The 16,439-nt window shown below is 63.8% G+C and overlaps 1 protein-coding gene across 10 annotated transcripts in view; it reads left to right on the top strand.

Moving 5' to 3' along the window:
- The window catches only part of NFATC1 (nuclear factor of activated T cells 1), a 106,373-nt gene that overhangs the window by 43,168 nt on the left and 46,766 nt on the right, over positions 1 to 16,439 (top strand). For 7 of the 10 annotated variants that reach the window (XM_045458008.1, XM_045458009.1, XM_045458015.1 and 4 more), the window contains exons 4-7: positions 1,275 to 1,477; positions 1,973 to 2,145; positions 3,729 to 3,869; positions 14,015 to 14,070. In XM_045458008.1, coding sequence (XP_045313964.1) covers positions 1,275 to 1,477; positions 1,973 to 2,145; positions 3,729 to 3,869; positions 14,015 to 14,070 — 573 coding nt within the window. The remainder of the gene's footprint in view (positions 1 to 1,274; positions 1,478 to 1,972; positions 2,146 to 3,728; positions 3,870 to 14,014; positions 14,071 to 16,439) is intronic. The other 3 variants (XR_006707607.1, XM_045458013.1, XM_045458010.1) reach the window with 1 other exon arrangement.

Genomic DNA, 16,439 nt, shown 5'->3' on the forward strand with positions numbered 1-16,439 from the left:
CCTGGAGAGCCGCGAAGACCAACGTGAAAGATGCACACGCGGTCGGCCGGAGCCAGCATGGGGACTGCGGGAGGTTCTGAAGGCCTCCTTCCCTGCTGGACGCCCCGTCCCCTGTGGAAGCTCTGTCCCCCTCTGGACACCCCATCCTCCTCTGGACACCACCTCCCCCGCTGGACGCCCCCTCCCCCTCTGGACACCCCTCTGGACATCCCGTTCCCCTGTGGACATCCCATCCCCTCTGGACACCCCGTCCCCCTCTGGACGCCCAGGGACACTCCCAGGGACACTCTCCATCTGTTGGTCGGTGTTCGCTGCCTGTGCCTGGTCCCTGAGGGCACCTCTTCTGTCCCCATCGTCAGGGCCTGTGCTGCTGGGCAGGTCCTCAGGGCGGGTGAGGTGACCTCATGGTGGACGTGTCACGGGGCAGAGGTGGAGCCTGGCCAGTGCCGCAGGTGCCCTCAGGCCCGCCCTGCCCACGCCCCCTCCGCATGCGCCTTGTCTGCCCTGACCAGGCGCTCCGGCACACTCACCGGGCGTGCGGCTCTCACGTCGTGCCCCATGGGCGGGACGGCGAGGACGTGTGTCTGTCGTTCCGGGAGCTGCTCGGAGAACCGGCGGCCCCGGCCCCCCTGCACATTTGGAAGGACTGGTGGCATTTCTGTGCACCGGTCACTCGCGTCCGCGGACTATAATGTGCAGTCGGGACAGGTTGTTCAAGAAGCAGGACCCCAGCCTGCAGGCTGCGGGGCCTGAATTCCTCGGGAAAGGCCTCGCCCTGGGTGTCCGGTGGCACCAGCCGCACACGGTCCTTACAGCAGATGCTGGGCGGAGTGTAGACGATGCTCACAAGCTGCCAGGGAGGAGGGTGCCGCCACGCGGGAGCGACTTAGCACTCAGCACCCAGCGTTCCCATCGTCTGTCACGGAGCGGAGGGGGCGGGGGCGCGGAACGACTTAGCACTCAGCACCCGGCGTTCCCATCGTCTGTCACGGAGCGGAGGGGGCGGGGGCGCGCAACGACTTAGCACTCAGCACCCGGCGTTCCCGTCGTCTGTCACGGAGCGGAGGGGGCGGGGGCGCGCAACGACTTAGCACTCAGCACCCGGCGTTCCCGTCGTCTGTCACGGAGCGGAGGGGGCGGGGGCGCGCAACGACTTAGCAGCGAGCACCTGTTGCACAGTTTCCGTTTGAATCAGCCTTTGCTTATAAAAACCTAACCGGTTCTGAGCAGCGTGCGTGCAGGGTGCCTGACGGGGGACCTTGTTCTGTCGCCAGCTACACGGCTACTTGGAGAACGAGCCGCTCACGCTACAGCTGTTCATCGGGACCGCTGACGACCGCCTTCTGAGACCCCACGCCTTCTACCAGGTCCACCGGATCACGGGCAAGACCGTGTCCACCACCAGCCACGAGGCCATCCTGTCCAACACCAAAGTCCTGGAGATCCCGCTGCTGCCGGAGAACAACATGAGAGCCATGTGAGCTGCGCCCGCGGGGCTGGGGTGCTGGGGGCCGGCTCGGGGGTGTGGCCTGCGTGCCCTTCCCTCCTCTGCATCTCTGCCCCCGGCTTAACACCTGGGCAAACCCCAAACATTGGTGGCGGTGGGTTTGCTCCAGGGCGCCGGGCGCCGTGGGCCTGGCGCTTGGACGGTTCGGTCCCCGCTGTCAGCGTGCCCTCGTGCCCGATTCTCCTCCTGAGCGCGACGCCCGTTCATTCCTGAACACGGCCACCACCAAGGTGCACGGGCCAAGGGGCAAAGTCAGGCCCACTCGCTAGTTCCGAGGGCCTGACCCGTAAACTGAGGACTGACCTCCTGAGGGAGTAGGGCCTCCGTTCACAGCCTCCCGTCTTCCTCCTGCCCGCACGTGGCTCCCAGGGTCTCGCGCGGACGGTGGGCCTCTCCAGGGCAGGGTGGGACGCCCTGGGCCTCGCCCCAGGGACTGAAAGACGGTCTGACCCTTGTTTCCGGCAGCGTGGACTGCGCCGGGATCCTGAAGCTCAGAAACTCGGACATCGAGCTGCGCAAAGGGGAGACGGACATCGGGAGAAAGAACACCAGGGTGAGGCTGGTCTTCCGGGTCCACATCCCGCAGCCCAACGGCCGGACGCTGTCCCTGCAAGTGGCCTCGAACCCCATCGAGTGCTGTGAGTAGCGGAGCTGGCCCCGTGCCACACGCCCTCCCGTCTGTGACCTCGCACAGACTTTTCCCATCAAGTGCGTCCGTACCGATGTGCAGCCGCTCTGCTCCCCGCCTCTCGTGGGTCGTCCCCCGAGGCCCTGACCTCGCTGGCATTCAGGTTCACGGGCTCCACCCACCCTGCTCCTCGCACCCGCGGGGATCACAGAGAGGAGAGTTTGTCCTGAACCCCTGAGATGGGTGCTCTCGCCCCATTCGAGCAAATCCCTAGTGTTTCAGAAACCTGAGCGGCGGGGTTGGGGCGTCTGGTCCACTGGGCTGAGCAGACCTGTTTCTCAGCCCTTGTATGACAAGCCCATCTTCCCCGGCAGCTCCTGGCTTTCCCTCGTCTTCCAGCCTTGGGCCTGAGTCCTCTGCTCTTGCGGGGACTCGGCCGCGGCAAGGGGTCAGGGTCCTCCGGCAGATGAGGTCGTTGGTGGACGCCCCACGAACGCCTGTCCTCAGCACGGCTTCTTTCCTGGGCCTGGGGGTGGGTCACCAGGAAGCATTCTGTAGGCCTGCCACACCCACTGGCCGCTGCCGGAACGTCACCTTTCCAGGGCCCCTCTTCCCTCACCCGGTCGTGGCTGTCTCAGGACACTTACCCGTGTCCCTGGCTCACCTGCCCGCCCGTCTCAGTGGGGGTGTCTGGGTTTGGTTCCCTCACCTCAGCCCCCGGGGACCCCGTCCCCCTGATGGCTGTCTCATGACCCCTGTGTGGAGCCCCACGGACACCTGTCCGCACACCTTGGCGTGGCCTGTGGGTTAGCTGCAGGCGGCTCCACGTGTCTGAAGTGTGGCCCCCTCCCTCGGGCCCACTGGTTGGGTGAGAATGCATAGTGGCCAGGGAAGTGGCCACTATTTCTGCCCGGAACAGCCTCGGTGCCCCCCCTCCCCCCCCCGCCCCACGTCCTGTGCTTTCCAGACGGCCTGACTCCCCACGCTCAACGCCTTGCTGCCTGGCCTTGTCCCAGCAGACCCCCGCCTCTCTTGTCCGCCACTCCTGGCTGTGACAGGGCCTCCACCGCGAGACCCCACCCCTCAGTTCACGCTGGGCCCGCGCCCCCACGGCGCCCAGGGTGGGGTCTCGTGGTGGCTCCCAGCTTCCAAAGCCCACACCCCGTTCCCACCATGACAGGGTGTCCCGAGGGGGGGTTCCTTACCCGGGGCGGTGTGTCCTATCCAAGCAGAGGCCGGGGTCACCCTGGGGGGCCGGCACGTTCACCGCACGGAGGCGCGCACTCAGACTGCACGTGTGTGCACGCACCACTGAAGCCGCGATCTTCGCGCACACACGAGCTGATGCGCCTTCGCCCCTGTGTGTGCGTCATCACGCGGACCTGCCCTGGAGCAGCAGCCGTGAGGGCGACCAGCTGTCGCGTGCGGTCGCCCTGCGCTCCGAGTGCGTGACGCCCCCCCACCAAACCCCGAGGAGCCCGCGGGAAGGGCCCGTTCCTGACCAGCCGGCTGACCCTGGGGCGCCCTCCCGGGGCTGTGGCGCGAGGTGGGGCCGGGGCTCCAGCTCATTCCCCCTGTTGTGACCCCGCGCAGCCCAGCGGTCGGCCCAGGAGCTGCCCCTCGTGGAGAAGCAGAGCGCGGCCAGCTGCCCCGTCCTCGGCGGGAAGAAGATGGTCCTGTCCGGCCATAACTTTCTGCAAGACTCCAAGGTCATTTTCGTGGAGAAAGCACCAGGTATCTCCTCTATAACAGACTGTCCGCGTGTTTCCCGCTTTTGCCGCCGGGGTGGGGGGTGGCTCCCGGGGGCGGAGCGGGGCCGCTCTGGGGTCTCCACGCCGCACAGCAGGAGCAGATCACCGAGCTCTGGGTCAAGGCCTGTCCTTAACGTGGCCCACATCAGCGGGCCATGGCGGCCCCTTGCCCTTGGCCTGGCCCGGACACACGTCTGCTTCCTGGCTTTGGGTGGCTGCTGCTCAGGCCGTCTCGGGAGGCGCTGTTCTGCCCTGTGTAGATGATGGCTTCTCGTGTCAGAATCACCACCTTGGGAGGTGAACATCCTGATGCTCAGTGGCCGCAGCGGCCGTGGGACCCGCACTTGGCTCGGTGGCCTCCCCACACCCCCGTGGTGTCCTTGAGGCCCCAGAGATGCAGAGGCAGGTGCTGCTGTGGGCTCCCAGCCGTGGTGTGGTGTGTGTGTGTGTGTGTGTAGACTGCTGGGTGGCAGGTGTAGTCCTCCGCGTGCAGAGCGGAGCCCAGGTGTGCAGCAGGGCGGATGCAGGTGTGTGCACGCCTGCCCCGCCCCAGGAGAGGCCTCTGGGCACTCATGAGAGTAAAGCAAGGCTGGGGGGCAGGTGACAGCGCGGGTGGCCGGTCCCTCCGGAAGCTCTGGGCAGCTGTGGTTTGGAGACCGGTCCCCACTGAGCTGGCCAGGCAAGTGCCCCCCACGGTGCTGCCACCGCTGGGCTGCAGGGGGCCGTGCTCCCGCTCAGAGTTTTCCGGAGAGCACGGCTGCAGGACCCACGCTGATGCCGGAAGCCGCAGCGGGGCCCAGCGTCCACAATGGGGTCTTGATTTTGCGCAGGAGGCTTAAGTGCCTCCATCAAAACGGGCCGGCAGGTCCTGTGTGCTCAGCTTGTGCCCGTGTAATCATGCACGTGATTGGAAAATGTTGTGAATTATGGAGAAAATCGGACCAAATGTGGTGATGATGAGGAGAATTTGCATTGCTGGACACTGTTTTTCGGAGGAGGCTAATTTTGAAACGATGTAACCTTTTGAGCTTAAACACACGAACAAGTGCGTGTGGGGGAGGGTCGCCAGGCGCTGTGCTGCGACTTGGCCTGAGTCAGTGCTTTTCTGGCTGCTGCACAAGTCCACGCGGCTTTCTTCCTCCTTCCTGAACAGTCGTGACCTTGGCGCCACGGCGGGACCTTCGGGCGCCTCTTGGGTGCTCCCCGCCTGGTGGGCACCGTGTGGCCTCTTTGGCGGGGCGGGATTCACCGCCCGGCCGTCCTGATCGGCCCCCGCGTGCGTGTCCGCTCCAGGGCCTCACGTGCCACGTGGCGGCTGGCTGCGTGGGGCCCTCCCCCGCCCCCTCCCGTGGCAGCCGGCGAGACGTGGGTGTGGGTGGTGACGTCACAGCCTGTGGCCACCACCAGCCGGTGTACACACTGTGCTTTCGCGTCTGGACGCTGGCGGTGGCTGCGTGTTCGTGTTTAAGAAGACGGTTTGCGTGTTCACACGTGTACGTGAAAGTCACGTTTTCAAAAGAGAACGTGCTTTCACCTTTGACTCCAGGCACAGGTGGCCCTCGTGCCACTCCTGACGCATCCCGACGCCCTCTGCAGTCGTAACTGGGCTTTTCTTGGTTGATTTTTTGGAGGTACCGCTAAAGCCAATTTAGGTTAGGGCCGAGCTGTTCTCTAGGCTTCCGATGAGGTCACTGCCCTGTTGTGAGGTTCAGTCCCTAAACCACCAAGGCCGGAATGGGAGCGGAGAGACCTTTTTGTGGGAGTCCTGAACGCGGGCCCTGTTCTCCCAGCTGCTGGGGGGTCTCCGGGGCGCCCCCAGCCCCCGCACCAGCAACCCAGACCTTTCTGAGGGTTTCACGGGGCAGTTCCTGCCCGGAGGGCCAGCCACAGCGGCTACGCCTCCGTGAGAGAAGGGGGCTGGAGAAGGGTCTCGTGGCACCTGTGGCGAGAGCAGCAGTCAGCGCACGGGAGCCAGGTGTCCCGGTAGGCGGCTCTGGGCCTCCGGTGGGCGTCAGCGGGTCCCTCGGGGCAGCCCAGGCAGGATGAGGGGCTGCAGGGACATCAGGATGTGTCACACAGGACATGACAGCACAGAGCTCTGGCCGCGTACGTGATGGTGCTTTCCAGAAGAGCCCTGTAGTTTTTGGGGGGGGGGGGGCCTTTACCGTGTTTTGCAAAAGGCCCCGGGGTTACAAGAGCCTTTCCTTTGAGGACTGGGGTCAGCGGCCGTGGCTTGCACGTGAGACGGCGCTGCTGAGCGTGTGAAAAGCTGAACGCACTTACCCAGCGGGGCCGAGAGTCCAGTGCTGGATGGCTGCATCGAGGGCTTGCCTGCGGACGTCGTGGACATCCCCGTGCGGGAGCGAGACACTGACCGGCCCTCCCCCCCCCATCCCTGGCAGTGAAGATCTCTGGAGCTGCCCTCGGCGGTGTGGATCGAGCGTGTATCTGAACACGCGTGTGAACGTTTGAATCAGCCCAGAGGACCCTCACGTGTTCCACACGTGTGAAGACATCGCGTGGAACGTGAACTCGCTCTGCGCTGGAGGCAGGGCTGAGGTGCCAAAGCCGAACGTGTCACTGGTTTGGATGTGCCAGATCACGTCCCTGACACCGGGGCTGCAGGTGGCTCCGAGCGGGCTCCTGCCTGTTCCGTGGTGATTCCTGAAAACCGCAAACAGAGCCTGTTTCGGCTTCTTGGCCGCACGGCAGACCTCACCCAGACTTAGAGGCTTCAAGAACGAGCCCTCCCTTTGCTGGCAGTTGTGTGGACTGGACTCAGCCCGTGGCCGCTCCCGTGGCCCCCGTGAGCTGGCAGGTCGGCTGTGTTCTGTCTGCACGGTCTCGGGCCCCGCCTGGCGTCCTTAGCTGCTGCCACGCCCGCACGTGGGGCCTCTGAGGTGTGAACGTGGAAGCCGGTTCATCGGGCCGTGGTGTGAGCACCCTTCGGTGCTGGATCACTCCCTCGAAACCTCTTCGTGGGGCGCTCAGACGCCCCCCCCCCCCCAAGGCCCCAAGCCCCAGGTGGCTCTGCTGTTCTCTCCCATCAGCGGCTCCTGCTGGGCTGAGCCGCCGGCCGGTGGGCGCTCTGGGAGGCGGCACACGTCCCACACCTGCTCCCGGGTGGGGGATGGGCAGAGGGGCTCTTGGTGGGTGCACCGGTGGACGGGCGGTCCGTGGGGGCGGCAGCGGCCCCCACGCCCCTTCTGGGCCCGTCCAGCAGTGGGCAGGGAAGGCGCTCAGCGGGCGGGGAGCCTGAATCCCCGGGCCCCGCCCCCGGCCGCACCTGCACACGCCCCTTTGTGATCCTCACCAACCTGCTTCTGAACACCCCTAATCTTGGTGCTGTTGTGAACAAGGTCCTTTCGGGGGTCCGGGTTCAAGGTGAAAAGGCTTGTGGGAGGGAGGGGGCTGCGGGGTCAGCACACCTCCCTCCCACGGGTTGGAGATGTGCCCGTTTGCTCCAGAAGTAGGAAAATGGTCACTTTGTTGTAAGAGGCTTCTTTGGGTGCATCCTGGGGGCTGAGTGTGGGGGGGAAGTGTGGGCCCCTGGCCCATGGGCTCCCTGAGCTGTCCGTCCTGGGCCTGTGTGTGTGTGCGTGTGGCACGGCTCGCTCCTCACCTGTGCCTCCCGGACGCTCTCAGACCATCGGCACAGATGATTTCGTGTTCACGGGCGAGGCTTCAGGCCGTGGCCCAGAGCAGCGGAAATCTCACCTCCCAGCAGAGGGGGTGTGGGGGCCTTAGGTGATGTTTCTTTTTAAGTATGCACCCGGTCGCAGCACAGGCCTGGACTCCAGCGGCCAGTTTAGGAGTGGTGTGTGCAGGGTGCCTGTGTCAGGGCGTGTGTGAGCAGATGTGCGTGTGTCAGCGTGTGTGAGTGAGCAGGTGTGTATCAGGGTGTGTGTGAGCAGGTGTGTCAGTGTGTGTGAGCCCATGTGTGTCAGAACGTGTGTGAGCCCATGTGTGTGTGAGCAGGTGTGTGTGTGTCAGCATGTGTGTGTGAGCAGGTGTGTGTTTCAGTGTGTGTGAGCCCATGTGTGTCAGAACGTGTGTGAGTAAGCCCGTGTGTGTCGGTGTATGTGAGGTGTGTGTGTCAGTGTGTGAGAGCCCGTGTGTGTCAGGGCATGTGTGTGAGCAGGTGTGTGTGTGTGTCAGCGTGTGTGAGTGAGCAAGTGTGCGTTGGGGTGTGTGTGTGAGGTGCGTGTGTCAGTGTGTGTGAGGCCGTGTGTGTCAGAGCATGTGTCAGTGAGCAGGTGTGTGTTTCAGTGTGTGTGAGCCCGTGTGTGTCAGAATGTGAGTGAGCCCGTTTGTATCAGGGCATGTGTGTGAGCAGGTGTGTGTGTGTCAGCGTGAGTGAGCAGGTGTGTGTCGGGGTGTGTGTGAGCAGGTGTGTGTGTGTGTGTGTGAGCCTGTGTGTGTCAGAACGTGTGTGAGTGAGCCCGTGTGTGTCGGTGTATGTGAGGTGTGTGTGTCAGTGTGTGAGAGCCCGTGTGTGTCAGCGTGTGTGAGTGAGCAGGTGTGTGTCAGGGTGTGTGTGAGCAGGTGTGTGTGTCAGTGTGAGTGAGCCCGTGTGTCAGGGCATGTGTGTGAGCAGGTGTGTGTGTGTCAGCGTGTGTGAGTGAGCAGGTGTGTGTGTCAGCGTGTGTGAGTGAGCAAGTGTGTGTTGGGGGTGTGTGTGAGGTGTGTGTGTCAGTGTGTGTGAGCCCGTGTGTGTCAGGGCATGTGTGTGAGCAGGTGTGTCAGTGTGTGTGAGCCCGTGTGAGAATGTGAGTGAGCCCGTGTGTGTCAGGGCATGTGTGTGAGCAGGTGTGCGTGTGTCAGCATGTGTGAGTGAGCAGGTGTGTGTCAGGGTGCGTGTGTGAGCAGGTGTGTGTGAGCCTGTGTGTGTCAGAACGTATGTGAGTGAGTCCGTGTGTGTCAGGGCATGTGTGTGAGCAGGTGTGCGTGTGTCAGGGTGTGTGTGAGTTAACGTATCTCGTCCGTGGGTGTGAGGGGGGGCCGTGTGTATGTGACAAGCCTCCTGTTGTCCTGGGGTGTGGCCGCCCCCCCACCCCGACCGCACAGCGTGGCGGTGACAGTGTCGGGAGCCCCGGGTGCCCACCGCTGGGCAGAGCCTGCAGGGTCGTGTTCCGCTTCCTCTGGTGGTGGCAGCCACGCCTCCTCCTCTGCCCTGCGCTGTGGCCATGGCTGCGGGGCTTCTGGTCCCACTAGCTTGGTGCGTTGGTTCTGAAGCGTTTCCGGAAATTTCCCAGGTACGGACGCCTCCAGCCGGCGGTGCGGCTCGCATGCCCGCAGGTCATGACTTGGCGAGAAAGAAAAGGGTCTCTTGGCGTGGACGTGGGAGGGATGGGAGGACGGCCGTCCACACGGACAGCCACTGCCACCTTGCTCCCCTGTGTCAGCGTGCCGGGGGGGTGATGCCAGGCAAGTGTTCTCCGGCAGCCTCTGCGGTGAGAGTCCAGCGGGCACCGGCGTCCCCGCACGGCGTCACCTGTGACCGTTCCCAGGGCTGGTGGTTCTGGAAGGCGCCCGTCTCCGCTGAGCAGAAGAAAAACGGCAGACCGGAGGGAGCGCCGTGCCACGAAGGGTTTTTCCTTACGCTGTGGCCTTGGACTTGAACGCTGGCCCCACGGTTACACTGAGACGTTTTGAGTGGTCTCAGGAGGAGCCCAGCCGGAGAGGAAAGTCAGCTGGGAGCGTGGCCGGTGCCACAGGGCAGCTGGTCCCAGACTCACCCTTCTCCTGGCTCAGCTTCCCTCTGCTGATGTCCCGGGAGGCGACCTGATGCCCGTCGGGAGACACGGCTGCAGCCCAGCCCGGCGGGCCTTCCATTCCCCTGCAGGGCTGTCCTGTGGGGTCCCGCCATGGTCTCTGGGGTACACACCAGGGATAGGGGCGGCCAGTGGAGGCTCGGTGTGACCTCTGTGCCTTCCCCAGTCCTTCCTGGGGCCTGGTGACCCCAGCACTGGAGGGCCCGTCCACAGGCCCCCACGGGGCTCCCCAAGCCAGACCAGAGGCCTTGCGTCCCCGCCGTGAGAAGGTTGTCACCGAAACTTCTTTTCTCTGGGCTGGTGACCAGTCTTTCCCTGAGGTCTGTGCCAAACCACGCCCAGCCCCCCGCCTCCGATTCGGCACCTCGGGGACATCCAGGACGTGGGCACACGTCCCTCTGAAGCGGGGAGGGAGGCAACTGGAGGCACCTGGGGGGGTGGCAGCTTCCCACCTCAGTCTTGGCGGGAAGGGGAAGGGCACGGGAGGGGGCAGGTGTCGAGAGTGCGAAGCTGGACGGAGGGGACCGGCTGCCTCTGCTTCCTCCGAAGGCCGCCTCGGAGCATGCCGCACGCAGCCGCACGCAGCCCTTGCACGACTTCTGTCTTGCGTTTGCTTTGTTGACATACAGCTCACAGAGCACACAGCTCAGCCACTTAAGGTTCAGTGGCTTTTGGTGTGTCCAGAGCCAGGCAGCCATCCAGGCACCCTGCTAATTCCAGAAATTCCCCAAAGAGACTTTACCTGTTAGCCGTTAACCCCGTTCTCCCCAGCCCGGCGGATTCAGAGCTGACTTCCGTCCCCGTGGCTCTGCCTGCTCCGGACGCCACCCTGGAAGGACAGGGCCCTGCTGTGCGTAGCTCCTCGCGCCCACAAAGAGCGCGCATCAGGACTCTGTCCCCTTTAAGGCTGGGTGGCTTCCTGTCTTGTGGATGGATGGCGTGCTTAGCCTCCTGCAGCGGCCGGACTCTGGGGTCGTGCCCACCTCTTGGCTCGTGTGCTCCAGTGACTGCCTGTGCACGCGTGGGCCCCCTTCCTGGGGCACGCACCCAGGAATCCCACATTCGGCCACGTGAGGAAAGCCCAGGCTGAGCCCCAGGCCAATGGGTGATTTCCTTCTCACTCTGGAGTCTTCTGCAGGAAGCAGGCTGGTTGGAGCAGCTCTGGGGGCGCCCCAGGGTGTGAAGCCTGGAGGGGTTTGGGGGGCCTGGGGGGGATGAAGACAAGCTGTGTGGGGACCCTCCCGCTGACCGGAACAACCCCGGAGCCCCTGCCCTGGCCGGCCCCGACTGCTCCGGGGTCAGGGTGCCGTCTCCCCCGTGGCGCCCACGGGAGTGCAGAGGGACCTCCTGTTTGCACCCCGCTCGCTGCCTTTCCTGCCAGCCGGCAGCCCGGGGACAGGGCGCTGCGGTGCTGGTCCGCGCCTGTCTGGGCTGAGCCCGCTCCCAGAGCCGGCAGCCAGGCGCGGAGGGGACCGTGTGCGCGGCCAAGGGCCCCAGGGAACGAGGTCCCGCCACTCAGGCGCGGGGTCCTTCCGATGGGGGCTCCGTGCTGTTTCCATTCTGGCCGTTGGCCAACGCTGTGACTCGGTCGAAAGCCAGTCACGGGCGTCTGCGCCTCCTGCGTGCCGGGGACTCGAGTGTGCCTCCGGAAAGCAGCCGCTGCTCCTGCGGAGGCCGGGGACCTCCACGTGTGGCCCCGTCCTCCCCGAGCCGCCCCGGGAGGTGTGTGACTAAGAGCCGTGCTGTGGAAGCCTCAGGGCGGGTGTGGTGGGGAAGCCTTTCCGATGACTCACGCGGCAGGGAGTTCCCTAATGGTTTGGAACATTTTTCCTTCTGGGCTTGCGCACAGTTTCCCCGCTGAGGCCCGCGGAGCTCTTGATAAGGCCGCAGCTCCGAGGCCGTGCGGGGCCCGCCTACCCCGTGTAGGCTGAGGCTGTGCTCAGCCAAGGAGGACGCCCCGAGGCCGGATGGCAGGGCCCCACGCCCCCAGCTCGGGGTGGGGGGTTGGGGACATCGGCGACGGGGTCCTGATGGCACCCTGCCCCGAGGAACCTGTCCGTGACGATCAGCCACGCTGAGTGGCCGCGAAGCTGCCATCCTGATACACAAGCGGACGGCCACTCGTTTAGGGCCCTTAGTGGAAACAGAGGGACCACGACGTGCTTGTCCCCATGGGCTGTGATTCAAACAGACACGAAGACTCAGGGAAAACAGGGCCAGAGCCCTGGGCCTTTGAGACCGCTGGTTCCCGCCCTGCGGGGTCTCCAGAAGCCCTGCTTTAACCAGCGTATCCGGATGGGCCTATACTCTCTTAGTGCGTGACTCTCGGGATCGGTGTCTGGGAAAGCTGACACGTGGCGTGCACGGTGGACCGTGTGTCTCGCCGACCCCGGGCAGCCGCTCTGACGGGGGGACCCTGCCCCTAGGCCCAGGAGGGGCTGGAGGGGCCGGAGGAGGCCTCTGCTGGAGCGCTTTCTTGGCCGGCGGGCCCCACAGAGCCTTCCGTCAGTTTCCTTATTCAGATGAGCCTGCAAGGTGTTCACAGGGAGGCCGAGTCTGGTCTGACCCCTCCCCTCCTGGAGGATGCCCCTTGTTGCTGTGTCCCTGGCCCCTCATGGGCCTCGACCTCCCTCTTGCCCCCTGTGTGCTCTCTGCGCCTCGACAGGAGGCCTGGCCACACTCGAGAATTCCTCAGGGAAACTCGAGCCGTGGTTACCACCAACGGGCAGAGACTGGGCAGTGGCCAGGTTTGTCCCCGCTTGTGACTCCCACAGCTGTGTCCCTCTGAAGTTGTTTTAAGAGGCACAGGAACATAGGAGCTGTGCTTACGGGAAGAGTAATTTTGATTACCTTAAGCAAGCAGCGGGTGGGGACCCTGCCCACGGGGCCAAGGCCCGTCTGGCCTGCGCGGCCCGGACGAGCCTGCCCCGTTCCCGAGCTCGGCCCCTGGAGCCACATCCCTGGCTCACACAGCTCGGGACCTTCCGCCAGCTCAGGGACCGGGGTTCACAGAGATGCTTCCGCACCCGCGCCCTGGGCTCACGGGGCTCCAGAAAGTTAGCTGCTTTGTGGGTCTTGATGCCTTTAAGAACAGCAGAGTGTATTTTTAGTTTCCTGTTATGTTTTTCTGGAGGAGATGTGGATGCTGCTCCCTTGGGCCGCTGGTCTGCATTTTATCACCGAGTGGGTTCATCTGGTGGGTAATTTGTGCTGGGACTTCAGGCGTCCCGAGAGGCTGGTGTGGTCCTGGCACACAGACGCTGCTCCGGGCTCTGTGTGACTCACATTTCCTCCCTCTGTCTCCACCCTCCACCCCTGCCCGCCCGCACTGTGAGGCAGAAAAAGGAGATTTTGTCTACGTTATTTATAATTTCTGAATTGTAACGCACGTACATCTCTTCTTTGAAACCAGAACGGGAGCGGGAACTGTGGCTGGCTGTAACTGTTTGGGGACAGACTTCACAGGAGATGGGGAGGAGGGAGGTCTCAGCAGGAGACGGACAGCTGTTAATTCCAAGTAACCACCCAGCCGGGCCCCGTCGCGCTGGCCAGCCATCGAGGGGCTTCCAGAGGCCAAGAGCTCGGTTTGCAGTCGTTCCTGCCAGTGGGCTTCTCGAAGCTCCCTCCCTCGAGGCCTGGCCCACGGGACACTGAGCCCTTTCAAGGCCCATCGGGAGCCTTTCTACCTTTTTTTTAAAACACGCAAACGGCCATTGGGGCAAGGTTAGAAATACCACACTCTGCGTTTCTGTATCCCGACGTGGTGAGAAGCGGCCACAGAAAGGGTTCTCTCGCTCAGCCAGCAGCTACTCTGAGCAGAGGCGGGATCGTGGCTCCCGGGCCCCGACTCGTTACTCAGAGTAAGTCTGCTCCCAGAAAGCACGCGGTACCAGGTCTGTGCTTCCCGCCAATGCACCCGGAGCTGGAGCCGGTGGGTCTGAGAGCCAGGACGCTGCCCGGGTCCAGGTCCGGAGACCACGCGCCGTTTACCGGGTCACCGGCACGGCTCCTGTGTTTACGAGCCCTCCCGTGGCTGCCGTGGGGCCGGGGCGGCGAGCGTGTGGACGCGGGCAGGGTGGGTTTCAGGGCGCTCGCTGCCCGGGGCTCCCTCCCACGGAGCCCGGGGTCTTCGGGCTCCACAAGTCTCCTTGCCCCCGCGTGTGGGCCTAGCGTGTCCTCTCCGGTGGCAGCGCTCACACGACGTTTTGCTCTCGCGCATTAGCAGCCAGCACGGTGCGAGCGGACGGGGCTGTGGTCTCCGGGGTGGCCCGCGCCTGGTCGAGGCAAGGGGATTGGGGCGGTGTGCCGGACTGGGCACGCGGGTAACAGCCTTCGTTCTGCCCTTCTCTTCCAGACGGTCACCACATCTGGGAGGCTGAGGCAAAGACGGACAGAGGCCTGTGCAAGCCGGTGAGTAGGGCTTCCCGCGACACGAGCCGCTGGAAACACCGGGGTCAGGGCGCGGCACGCGCCAATGGCGTGAAGGGCTTCCTGACACCAGTGCTCTTAGGACCCAGACCAGCCTGGGGCGGCACAGCGGGGTGACCCGTAGGAGGGGACCCCGCACAGGGGACCCTGGGACCCTCCTGCGCGGTAACTGCTCCCGGTCACGTGGCAGGCACCGTGGGCACAGGGCCTTCGCCACCCTCCTTGTCGTCGTCGCCAGGGGCCCGCACACAGCGCCGCCACCGTCTGCCAGGAAGACCGGCTGTTCTGAGCCGCTGAGTGGGCGTCGCACCTGCCCGGGCTCGCCGGGCCGCGCGAGGCTCCAGCAGCGTCCTTGGCACGACCTCGTCTCCCGCCACTCGGTAGACTCTTGTTCTGAACGTGAACTGGCTGGATGTGAAGGCGGGTCTCCGTGCTGCTGATTCCGTTTTGCCAGTTAGCTGGTGCGCTTGCGGGCGCCGGAAGGTGGCGGGGCAGGTGCCCGGGCCTCGCTGGTGCCGCCGAGAGGATCCCGGGGCCGCAGACGCCCGGCACACCCACACCCACCCACACCGCCTTTCTCGGCCTCCTGGGCTCTGTTCGCACGTGTCGGTGCCCACGTGTTTGTTTATGGGGGACGTTTTCTGTCTGGGATCACGCAGCGGGTCCCGCTTTCTTACAGCTCGCGTTAGCGCGGCCCGTCTTCTCTGTCCCCGCCAAACTTTTGTCCGTGCCTTTGTGTTTAAAGTGGTTTCTTACAGACCGCAGGTAGCCGGGTCTTACTTTCTGTGCACTCGGACAGCCTGCTAATTGGCGTATCTAGGGCGTGAGTGTTCCGAATGATTGCGGACGCGGTGGGATTAACGTCTGCCACGGAGTGTGTGTGCGCACGTGCGTGTGTGTGTGTGTTCTCTGTGATCCTAGAAGAGCAACAGTCTTCAGGCTGACGCAAAACACACTGTGGCTGCAGGTGACTGTCTGAAAAAATTCAGAGTTCTTCCAAGCTCAGTAGCTCTTCCCCTGGCCACGGGCACAGGTGTGTGGGCACAGGTGCCACGGGCACAGGCGTGTGGCCCTTCTTCTGACAGTGGGGGGACGTGGGACGTCCACCTGTTCAGAAATCGTGTTCAGGACAGTAACTTGCTGCTGTCTTTGGGCTCCCGGGGGCCCTGGCTGTTGGAGCTGGGGGACGGGGAGCCTTGGGTGGAGGGGTTTGCCGAAGCCGTCAGGTAACCGATCTCTGCCCTGCTGCTGGTAGGACCTGAGTCACTACTGGAGATGCCTGTCCGCCGCGGAGGTGGCTCTTTTTTTTTTTTTTTTTTTTTCAACGTTTATTTATTTTTGGGACAGAGAGAGACAGAGCATGAACGGGGGAGGGGCAGAGAGAGAGGGAGACACAGAATCGGAAACAGGCTCCAGGCTCTGAGCCATCAGCCCAGAGCCCGACACGGGGCTCGAACTCACGGACCGCGAGATCGTGACCTGGCTGAAGTCGGAGGCTTAACCGACTGCGCCACCCAGGCGCCCCGGAGGTGGCTCTTTGACGGCGGCTTGGTTACCGCAGGTCCGGCCCTGGGTCCTCACCGGTGGCTCTATCGGGACGAAGCGTCTTTTCTCGAGACTTAAGCCTCCTTTCCCAAAGCTCTGATCTGTTTACCGGAAGCCTGTCCAAGTGGTGTCACGTGGAAAAGATTCCTCCCTGGTCCCAGGGAAACTTGTGCTCAGGACCTGGCTCCCCTTCCGTGCTGTCTGGGCCCGGTCCCGCGCTCAGGACCGCACACGACAACGCACACGCACGCTCACGCACGTGCACGGGCTCCTTCTGGCCCCGGGGCATTTCTTGCTGCCTGAGGAGCCCTGACCAAGCGCCGTGGGCTCCGGGCGGCTGGGCTTCCAGAAGGGGGTCCCCCGGTGCAGCAGGCCCAGCAGCTGAAGTCCGCTCCAGACCACCACGGGCCTCGTGCACACCTCCCCTGAGCAGGAAGAAGAGACCCGCAGAAACCCTGCAGCTTTCTCTCTCGGGATCTTTCCTGCCAAGTTTGTGGGAGGTTTCGTGTCACTGGGCTTTCTTTTGCACTTTGAACGGTTGCGTGTTTTAAAGGGAGCTTAGCAGTTAACAGCTGTGCGTTTCAAAAGAAACATAACAGTACGTGCGAATGATGACGTACTCTATCTCTTAACTGAGGTTTAATTTTACATATTATTTCTAATGACAAAAGGGTATTTATTCATTGCGGAAATTTGAAAAATACAAAAAATGAAAAAATAGAAGCACCTTGTGTAATTTTACCACTGCTGATGTGTGGGCGTATGTCCTGCCAGGCTGTTCCTGGTGTGCGTGTATTCACACACGC

This window comes from Leopardus geoffroyi, chromosome D3 (assembly GCF_018350155.1).
Source record: "Leopardus geoffroyi isolate Oge1 chromosome D3, O.geoffroyi_Oge1_pat1.0, whole genome shotgun sequence".
In the NCBI taxonomy this organism is placed as follows: Eukaryota; Metazoa; Chordata; class Mammalia; order Carnivora; family Felidae; genus Leopardus; species Leopardus geoffroyi.